The following is an 11,300-nucleotide window of genomic DNA, read 5'->3' as shown; positions in this document are numbered from 1 at the left end:
ATCAACGGATGCGAAATTAAAACTGTTCCAAAGATTCTATACTCCCCATTGGCTAATAACTCCAAAGATGCCTGTCTAGAATTTCTCCACAACCTGCCAATTAAGCAAATCTCTAGCAACTATCCTTATACAGCCCAATCAGCAGGGATAAGATTAAACTCGCTATAAAAAGAATACTGCAGCTAAAGTACCTGGACCAGACAGTCTTCCCATTGACTTTTATAAAAACCTTTGCTTGTATGATTATTGAAGCACTAAAGACTGCCCTGTGCCATGTCACTTCCTCAAGATCCAGATTAGGCTCTGCCTCTGAGACCAACATTGTGGTCATCCCTAAAGATGTAAAAGACCAGGCCAACCCTAATAACTTTAGACCCATCTCCCTCATAAATATTGAGGTGAATATTTTTGCAAAAATCTTCACCAACTGCCTTACCACTCAATACCAAAACAGGCTTTAGCAAAGACCATCTGGCATGTGACAACATTTGCTTATTTTCCCATGTGATCAAAAAAGCATCCTGTCCACTCCCACCCTACCCCAGCAACTGCACCCATAGCCTTAGATGCACAGAAAGCATTTGTAAAGGTCTTAAGACCATACCTGGAGGTCGTCCGATCAAAATATAATCTTGGGGAACCCTTCTTCAGAATGAGTCTTTTGCTAGAATTAAAATTAGCAGTGCCTTATCTCATTCTTTTTCACTACAATGGGGCACCCGCCAAGACTGCTCCTCCCCCCTACTATTCCTATTGGCCATCAACCCACTCCTAGTAATGCTAAACATGTCCTAAGATATCCCAGGCATACAATTCAGGGATGTTACCTATAAAACAGCTGCATACACAGATGACATACTGATATTTACAGAATCCCCAAACTCAGCTATTCTAGATATTTTTGAACATTTTTCCAACTTTTCTGGTTATTCCTTAAACAGAGAACCTTCTCCTGAAAATTCATTGCCACCCTTCGATTATTGGCTCCTCTTAACTTCAATGGAAATCAAATATTAAATATCTCAGCATCTGGTACTGCAATTACCTCTCAGAATCGATTGCCAAAAATGAAAACAAGTCATTGAGTAAATTAAAGGACTTTTTGTCTGCATGGTCCCAAACATATTTCATGGAGGGGCAGACTTGAAACCATTAAAATGTTGTCCCCTTCGATTAGCTTTCTGTTCAGTATGCTCCCTGTCCACCTATCTCAAGAGTTCTTCCCTAAAACTGAGAAGCTTGTCTCGGAATTACTCTGGATTAAAAATAAAAAAAGCTAGAATAAGCATAAAAAAAATTGAATCACCCGAAGCTAGGCAGTTGTAATTTCCCAAACTGGAAAGTCTATCAAACTGCATATTTAGCCACACAAACTACACATTAGTTTGAAACTGACTCATCCAGTAAGCCTGTATGGCTTGCTGTGGAAATAGCAATCCTCCATCCCTTGAGCCGAGAAGCCAATTTGAGTACAACTCAACAATCCTACACACCCTCGAGGAAGATCTTCAGAGATACACTTTCTGCCTTATTATCTCTACATTAATCTCTGGCAACCAACATACACAAATCGTTGTCCTTATGGACAATAAGAAGCTTCAGACCACCAACTCAATGTCCATCAGTCGGATATGGGCAGCCAAAGGCATCTCATAAATATCAGGCCTTTACATGGACTCTGAACCACTGACAATTGCATCACTACAGAGCAAACATGATCTCTCAAATATGGATTTCCATGACTTCCTACAGATTAAAGCAAAAGTGACAAAGCTAGGCTCACTTCAAAATCGACTCTTCTTTGAAAGTTGCAGCTCATGCTGTTGGGCAGTCATAATGCATCTAAGAACTACAAATCTCTCACTAATTTGAATACTCCTCATCACCCCCAACTACTGCACAAATGGTCATCATATTTCTCTTCAAAAGATTCCACACCTCTTAGCGAAGAGGCCTGGTCAAAATCTGCCCACGACTGCTCCAAAACAAACTTATCCCCTCACTGAGACAAACTAAATTGTTTGCTTCCCACTTCCTTTATTGGACTCCTACTAAACTCTTCAAATTAAAACTTAAAGACTCCGACACATGCTGGACTTGTAATTCATCACCTGGCACTGCAAAACATCTGTTCTTCTCTTCCCCCTGACTGTCCTGCTGCTGGTTAGACATCTCCTTCCAGCTATGCAAAACTTTTAAAACCACGATCCGACTATCCTTCCCTTTCTTGGTCCACACTACAATGCCACCAAGCAATCTCCCAGATTCAGGCCTCACCTTGCTAAATATCCTTCTAAACATTGCCCTTAAGGTAATTTTGATTGACTGGAAATCCATTAGTAATATTTCCTACTACATACAATGGCATGGGTAACTTATCTTAGAAGTACACATATATCCCAATCTCAGAGCAAATGCATCTCTATAGTATTGCAATGTATATGGGAAACACTTGACATCTTCATTCATACTGTGCCTTCACAATAAAGGAACTATCGATCACTGTCTGTCTGCAATAGATCCTATTTGCAACTTCGACAGTGAGAATCCTCCTCCAACCCACATGATTCCCCTCCCCCCCACTCTCCCCTCTCCTATCCATTTGCTCATCCTTCATCCATTTTAGAGTTTTTTTTGTATGTCATGCTTTGCAGGTTATGTACTCCAGGTCAATTGACCTGGAGCCACTCACAGACCAAATACTGTCTAGGATTAGATCACTCTCAACTGTTCTAAGTACTATCTTCCCGTTATCACTTACTCCCATTCACCAACCCAATGTGAATTGCATGTGATTCCGTGGTTTTTTCAATACTTATAAATTGTGATTTTACAACTACTATGCTTCTAAGTTTATTCCAATCGTACGTTTCACCATTTTATGTTATTTTGATCCTTGTTTATTTAAAAATGACAACAAAAATTGGACGCATACAGAACCATGGAAGTTTAACAGTTAAAGTTAGAGTTATCTCAAGAAACAATAACAAGTACACTAAAGTAACTATAACTCGCATCCCTGCCATGCACAGTTTTCTCATCAGTAATTACAGCAAATGTTGCACTGATATTATCAATGATGTCATAGAAGATGTCATGAGTGTTGTAATATGTGGGGTAATTAGCAGTGCATGGCAAGGGTGTGAGTTATAGTTAACTTGGGGCACGAGTTAGTTTTTTTAGATAACTCCAACTATAACTGCTTAATTTCGGTTGTTTTGTGTGTGTATATTCTGAAGCTAACTATAACATCGCTGTAACCTTCTTTTTTTGTGTGATTTATCTCAGGTTTTTAAATTCTGTATCCTAACTATAACTTCCCTGTAACCTTAGTTTTTTTCAGTCCATTTCAATATTTTTTTAATACAGCAGGAATGTTTACCACAGCCCGGCCCAGTGGCCAACCCCATGGTATCGGCCGTGTGCAACAGGGATTGGCAACAGTGCACCCAACCCCACACATTCAGCCAACCCACACAAGGCCATTGAACATGCGTGGCAGGAACTTTGGCACATGGCTTGGGCTGCGGCCAGGCCCTGAAGCCAATACCCCCCATGCAGATAACATTTGAGTAGGACACGTCGCCCCCCCCTCCTCAGGGCAATTTCGGCCCAGGTACCCCGTACCTGGGGTCTGTCACATTTTTTAGGGAAAGGGGTACTTGGCACCCCTCCCTGGATGGTATTTCAGCCCTGGGGACACCATCTCCCGGGGCCTCGCCTTATTGTAAATATTGAGGAGGGCATGCATTCCCCTCCTCAAGCTGATTTCTGGCCCCGGGGACCCAATTCCCCCTGACCCACTAGTAAATAGTTGGTGCCCTGGAGCACTCCCAGGGTACCGATTGCATATTGAATTGGGGGGCAATAAGCCCCCTTCCCCAGGCCAATATTGGCCCCAGAGACCCCATTCTTCTGGCCCATGCAGTAAATGGTGGGTGCCCTGTAGCCTGCTCAGGGCACCCTCTACATAACCAAAAGGTGGAGGGGGAACGTAGCCTCCTCCTTGGCCAAATATTGGCCCGGGGTCCCAATCTTCCAGGGCCTATATAATTATTATTTGGGGAGGGGGATCAGTGAAGCCCTTCCCCAGGCTGATGTGGCCCCGAGGAACCCAATCTCCTAGGGCACTGCCACATTTTCAATGGGGCAGGGGTATGAGCCCCCCTCCCTGGCCCAAAATTTACCCCAGGGACTCTATCCACTGAGGCCTGACCAATGACAGGTGGGTGCCTTGGAGCCCACCCAAGGCCCCAGGGGAGCCCCAATGCCCCTGTGGCCCCAACCAGCTCCATGCCTCCAGTGGGAGCTGGCATTGTTCCCTAATGCAGAGAGCAGCTAAACATGCGGCTCCCTGCGGGCAAGAGCAATGTTTTCATCTGTTTCTCTGACCGCTTCACAGCAGGCAGGGAAACAGATGAAAAGTTCACTCCCAGTGGGCGGGAGCATTTTACATGCTTCCACACACTGGGAGCGGATTTAAGTGTTTGCTCCTGCCTGGCAGGAGCTTTAAAATTGCTCCTAGCATGCAAGAACAAACACGCTATTTCCAGTGGTTAGTCCCCTTGGAACATAGAAGGAACCTGACCCTGGGGGATGGATTTCCCAGCGGCATTAATGCCTCCGAGAAGGGGGGCTGTGCAGCCCCACTCCCTTTCCTATCCACAGCTGGGCCCTGGGGATGAGGTCCCCCTTTATGAAATCAGCCAGACCCCGGGGGCTGGGGTCCCCAGTGCTGGAATTGGCTCAGAAAGAGGTACCTCATGTGCCCCCCCTTCCCTTTAATATAAAACTTAGTTCCCCGGGGACCTGGCGCAAGGAAAAGCAAGTGCGGGCCACTGCACTTGCTTTTTACCCCATTGGCAAAAATTGGCAAAAACTATTATTGGGCCCCCGATGCGGTCCCTGTGGGTCACCACCACCAGGCCTACGGGGTTTATGGAATTCCGGCTCCCCTCACTTCTCTTTATTCACCTTTTTTATTGGGACTTAGATGGCTGCCAAAACTTCCAGGTTGAAGTTTTGGCAGCTAATCAGATCTCAACATGAGATCTGTTGGCTGCGTGTGTCCATCCTCTGCGTCCCTAGATATGTTCATTTCTTTTTTCTTTAATAACACCAATATTATTGAACGGATTTACACCAAATAACAAGTGTGTTTATGTGTTGCAGCTCCCTGTGTCTGAAAGCAATGCCGGATTGGGCTTAATGTTATATTACTAGCGACAGTGACCAGTACCTTTATGGGGGCTTCTTCTGACCAATCAACATGAATAAATAGATCAGTTAAAAAATTCATATTGAGTTCTCTCTCATCCTGCCTTAGCAGTAGTTCCGGCATTATCTAGTTCAGAAAATATGTCCAACATTGCCAAAGGCGACCACACAGTACTCAAAATGCATAGAGTTCTTTATTTACTATGTGACTTAGATATAGACCATAACACCATTATTATTATTATTATTATTATTATTATTATTATTATTATTATTATTATTACTGAGTTTTATATCGCGCCTGGTTACCCTTGGGCATCCCCGCGCTCTTCCAAAAAACAGAGGCACGATAACAGAAGAGAGAAGCATTAGGCAGGGAACAGGTGGGTCTTTAAAAGTTTACGGAACCGTAAAGAACTCGTTTCAGAGCGTTGGAATAACGGAAGGGAGTTCCACAAAGTTGCAACGTTTATGGAAAATCTTCACCATTACAATATAGCAACACTGGTAGTACGACACCACAGGAGTTAAATATCTAGTGTTATAAGCTTCAAAATCATTGCTTAGTGACCAGAAGTGGGGTAAGACCCTACGGCATAACATATTAGATTAAGTATATGTCATAAGGTCTAACGTTTCTATTTTCAATCCTTTTCATCAGAATCTACAACTGTATCGCCTTCTACAAATACACAACCTATTGATTCCACAACTCGTGGCAGCGGGGGAAGCATTTCAACCACAAGTCACAGTGACAACAACATGTCATCTACTAATGGAAAAAATGAGAATACTTCAACTACTTCCAGCAAGAGTGGGAACCTTCTAACTACTGAAAGAAGCACTGAAAGCAGCACAGAATCACTAAGCAGTCGTATGCCAACTACTAGTATTCAGCAATCAACTTCAACTGCAGCTGGTACGTTATAGTTTAATTGTAAAAACATTTCCATAACTAAGGATACTATGGTCAGATTAAATTGTGCTTTTTCCCACAACAATTCATCTTTCTAGTTATAATTGAGGGAGTTGAAGCCTTTTGAAGAACTTAAGAAAGTCAAGAAAACAAAATGTGATCCTTGAGCTCCAAAAATGAGAAGATTGGCATAGTGATGTATGACATCAATGCAGAAAATGATTGTTTGGTGAAATATATGCCACAATTGAAGACTCTTGATCAAAGGCTTTTGATGAGTTAGCTTGGCTGAGAATTTGAATATTTCTCTTGAGACACCCATCTATCTCCAAAGACATGTAGATTTACTCTGCACCCAGTTAACTTGACCAAAAGCCCACAGAGCATGGCCTTCTGCGATACCCAGCATTCCCCTGTGACAGGGTGTGGCCTTTGCTGATGTAATGAACCAACCAACCAAACAGGTAGATAAAAGTATATACACAAAAATACATTGATAGATACACATATATTTGACATTGTTAATTGGGTATAAAATGATATAAAGTTCAGAGAGCGAGGTGGTTTTGAAAGAGTAGGGTTTTGAGATTCCTCTTGAAAGCAATGTAAGAGGTGTCAGTTCTGATGTAGAGGCAATGGAATGGAGTTCCAGACTGTAGGATCACTGCCAAAGAAAGGTTGCTGAAGTGTTTTTGTTTTGACAGCTAGTGTTTTCTAGAGGAGCGAGAGTCAACAGAAATGATCAGTTTTATTGAAAGGTAATAGATTTTGAATGAATAGATTTGTGTACCATTTATGTGTACCGTAAATAAATATATCAATTTGAATATGCTTCTTGCAACAATGGGGAGCCAGTTGAATTCACTAGGATTTGCTTGCATTCGTCAGATCTTTTTTGTGCTGATGATTAGGTGATCCACAGAGTTTAGGGCAACTTTTAAATGGGTCAAAAGGAGATTTTCGGAAACTGACTAGAAGGGAGATTTCATAGTTCAGGCGATAGAGGACTAGGTTGTGGACCATCATTTTGAAGTTTTTGGACAGAATAAAGGACTTTATTTACCTTAAGTTGCTGATTTGGCACTGAGCATTTTTTACAAAGATGCTAATGAGAGCCTAAAGGTTTAGGGTTTTGTTGATGATGAAGTCTCAGGGCTTAGCGTTTTTGATGAAGGTTGTTTTGGAATGATGTAGGAGTGCGGTTGCAAGCCAGTCCTTAATCGGAGTGGAACTTTTTTTGGGGGGAGGGGGAGTAAGAGGAACTTTGTCTTCAGGGAAGGTTGTTTGTGGTGGTGTAAAGAATTCAAGGCTTGGAGACTTTTAAGGGTATTCAAGAGGTTGTCAATGCCTTGTAGGGAGGTCATTTTTATGTACCGTTGTGTCATCAGCCTAAAGGTGCAAGGATACGTTTGAGTGTCTCAGCAAGGAACAGAGTGACTTATGTACTGACTGAAGAGCGTAGGTGAAAGAATTGACTCGTCAGGGATGCCTAGGGTTATGTTATGTAAGTTTATGTATATTTGCAAAGAGTACTATCACCCACAATTTTGTCCTGGCACTGAACAGGTGTGTGTGCGCCTAGCCCTGCCTATGGTAGGTTAATTATTTGAAAAGCCAGGTATTTAGCTTCTTGCATAGTTCAAGAAGAGTAGAGGAGGCTCTGATGTGTTATGGGATGCTGTTGCATGCTTTATGAGCGATGTAAGAAAACGCTTGTCCTTGCGATCCTGGTTCTGTGTATGTTTGGGATGTGTGCAAGGAGGAGTCCTGGGGAGTGGCGGTGTGTAGGTGGTTGGTGTAAGGAGAAGCAACAGTTCAGGAAGGGGGGGGGGGTTGTGGTGCATGTTGCCTTGAATATTTGAGTCCGGAGTTTGAAATGATTGTGTTTGTGGATCAGGAGTCAGTGGAGGTCCCAGGTCTGGTGTGATGTGGGTTCTGTGTGGGAAGTTGAGGATGATTCTGACTGCAGAGTTCTGGATGATACCAGCATAGAGGGTGTTTCCATGGTCCAACTTGCTGGTAATTAAAGTAAGAGTGACAGTTTTTCTTTTGTTGCTTAGGAGCTATTTGAAGATTATCCTCTGCATCCTCAGGGTGTGGAAGCAGCATGCAGTGATGACATTGGCTTGTGCCGTCATATCTAGTTTGCTGATGATGATTGTTCTCGAGGATTCTTTTGTGAGTTCTGGGTGTGTGTCCAAGTTCAGCAGTTGGGGGGTCCCACGGTGAGGTGTTCATGATGAATATTACTATTTTGTTGTTGTTGGTGTTGAACTTGAGACAGTTGGCTTTCATTCAGTTGGCGGCTTCAGTCATGCAGGAGGGGAACTTTCTTGTGTTGGAAATTTTGAACAAGGGTGATAGTTGTGTGTCATCATCAAGGGGGAGTGCTAGGTTTATTTGCTGTGAGTGATTGGTTAGATATGAGTCATACAATTTTAGGACAGTGCCTCTTAGCCCCATCACTAATTTTAGAAATCTCAAAAGGGTTGTATGGTTAACCATATAAAATGTCGCTGGCATGTTGAGGGGGATGAAAATGAAAGAGTCACTATTGTCTACTATGCATAGTTCATCATCAAATTTGTTAAGAAAGTCTTATTCCATGCTGCATCCTTTTCTGAAACCTAATTGTAGGGCTTACATACATTTGTTTTCCTTGAGGTGGAGGGCTAGTTGTTTGACAACTTAGATCTCTAGGATCTTCACTAGAAAAGGAAGATTGGTTATTAGTCAAACACTGTTAAGGTCCTCCAAGTTATCTTCTTGTTTTTTTGGTAGGGGGGTGACTTGGTCAATATTCGGAAAGTCAGGAACTATACATTAACTCACAGAGGAGTTGATCACTTAGGCTATAAATGGGTTGATTTAGCTATGAATATCTTTTAAAAATGTGGCTGGAACTAGATCAAAGAAGCAAGAGGAGGTATTGACATCTGGGATAGTATTCTTTACTTCTGTATTGAGACCTCCTGGAAGGTTGTCCCATTTACTTGTTAAATCATCAAATGGAGTTTGAGATAGGTCCGAACAGTGGAAAATTTAAGTTTTGTATTTAATCATGAAAGAAGAAAGAGGAGAATTTCTTGCGGTTCCTTCGAGGATACGATTGAGGGGACCTAAGTGAGCTTGATATAGGTTGGATGATATTGAAGAGCTTCTTGGGCCTGTTATGTTATATATCTCTTCTCTCTGACCTTTGTTTCACTTATTTCCACTCTCTCTTTTTGCTCCCTTTGATATCTCTTTCTCTGGTACCTTTCATGTACCCTACCTCTCTGCTTAAATTCTGTTTATACCTGCCTATATTATCTGTTGCTTCCTTTGTCCTCTTTCCCATTCACCACCCTCCTTTATATTTATTTTATATTTACCTCCTTTCACCTCCCACTTTCCCTTCTCCCTGTCTGGGTTGAGGAGAAGAAGGAATTCTGATGCTTTCCAGGCTTACAGAATGCATTGGAAAACTTGTAAATATCACTACTTCAATTCTAAGTGGTATTTACAAGGGAATGCTAAACCCTGCATACATTATAAACTGCGCAGCACAGGGAGTTCCAGTGCATGTATTTTGTGACACGGGCCTACATTAAGCCTAATGCATTATTTTTCAAATATGGGGCAATGAGGAAATTCGCCCTCCAAACTGAAAAGTAGTGCATGTTGACATGACCTAATACCATTCCGGTTAAAAGTTCTCCACAACAAACCCTTGCGTTCAATTAGCAGCATGGAGCAAATTGATCAAATATGCATCAAAATGTCTTCATTTAGATGACAAAGCCTGCACTTAGCAGTAGAAGGTTGTGGCAGCCGTTAGGGAATACAGTCAATTGTTTGACACAGGCCAAAGCTCAGGTGAAGCAGCTTATTTTTATAAAAAGATCTAAGCAAAATTGTTAGATAAACCTACAAACTGGGCCGTTGATGCGAGTCAGTGATGGCCCATGCATGTCTTTTTTATTCAACACCGCTTTATCTTTATTCCATGATAGCCTCTTGATTTGTTTATTGAAAGCAAGTTTATCAGGTTGCCAAGTCCCATATTTCATTGACATCCAAATCATTTCGTGCCTGCTCAAAAGCCGGGGCCCAGCAGTTTATTTTTATTGATGTATCAATTTGTATTTCTTTCCATAGCAGGCAACGTAATGTGGCTTGCTCTGAACATCGTAATAGTGACATATACTTAAGAATTGTACCAATTCTTGGATCGTCAAGCCAAACACCAACTGAATCTGGGATCGAGATACTTTTTGACGAAGATGAAAAAGCAGATAGAATACCTTACTTTGTACGGTGTTCAGAAAGGGCCCACATTTTCCAGGAAAAGTGTCTAACTTGAAACTGATTATTGAGATAAGCATTTATCATTACCACTGTAAGAAGCAGCATGAAGGTCGGACTTTGTAGTTGGCGCTGTAATAAGGAATACTGCGACCAGGGAGGCAATCCTTGGTTTCAATGAGTTAAGCTGTAATCGATATGGCAAATGATCCTGTAGCCAGACGCCAAGATATTTGTATCAAGTGCTTCTTGGAACAGGTTGTTCTCTCAATGACCAACTCCCTTTCTTTTTAACCTTCCCGCCGAACATCACAACCTGGGTTCAGGGATTCACTAATTTGCGACTATTGAATAGCTTGGCATTCCATGTCCTCAAGGTCTTTGAATCACTATCTTGTTTCTTTATGTACCACCTAATTGTATCTCTGCCTGTCTTCCTTTCCTTTTGCTGTTCTTCAGATCCTGAGTTAGTGGAAGGTAGGGGTTTGTGGGTCTAGATCTAGTTAGTTGGCTTTGGAAATATAATCATATTTCCAGAGCTTCTTATATTCACTTTAAGGTGCTACATGATTCCCTGTGGCCATACTGATAGGCTCTCCATTTCTGGATAATACATTCAGACATTATTCACCTGGACAAAATGGAGATAGATTCAACAATTTACCTGGGGTAGAGGAAGTGGAATTGTACTTCCTTTAATCTTAAGGACATCATATGTCCTTTAAGCCTGACTCTTCCCAGGAAGTGATGTCACATGATGTTAACCCTGATGACATCACAGAAACTGGCATCGCTGATTTTCCATAATGTATGCACAATTTAAATTAACAACACAACATGGACAAATGTCTATTTTAGATGGCACCTATATTAGGGTACT

The 11,300-nt window shown here is 42.0% G+C and overlaps 2 protein-coding genes across 9 annotated transcripts in view; one reads left to right on the top strand and one right to left on the bottom strand.

Moving 5' to 3' along the window:
• The window catches only part of LOC144823886 (uncharacterized), a 1,846,314-nt gene that overhangs the window by 1,576,140 nt on the left and 258,874 nt on the right, over positions 1 to 11,300 (bottom strand). The gene's annotated exons all lie outside the window — the stretch shown is intronic.
• The window catches only part of LOC144823884 (mucin-5B-like), a 946,734-nt gene that overhangs the window by 772,445 nt on the left and 162,989 nt on the right, over positions 1 to 11,300 (top strand). Inside the window, exon 29 of the mRNA XM_078682773.1 lies at positions 5,879 to 6,136. Within this exon, the coding sequence (XP_078538899.1) occupies positions 5,879 to 6,136 (258 nt within the window). The remainder of the gene's footprint in view (positions 1 to 5,878; positions 6,137 to 11,300) is intronic.

This window comes from Lissotriton helveticus, chromosome 3_1 (genome assembly GCF_964261635.1).
Source record: "Lissotriton helveticus chromosome 3_1, aLisHel1.1, whole genome shotgun sequence".
Lineage (NCBI taxonomy): Eukaryota > Metazoa > Chordata > Amphibia > Caudata > Salamandridae > Lissotriton > Lissotriton helveticus.
This window is presented reverse-complemented; position numbering and strand designations above follow the sequence as displayed.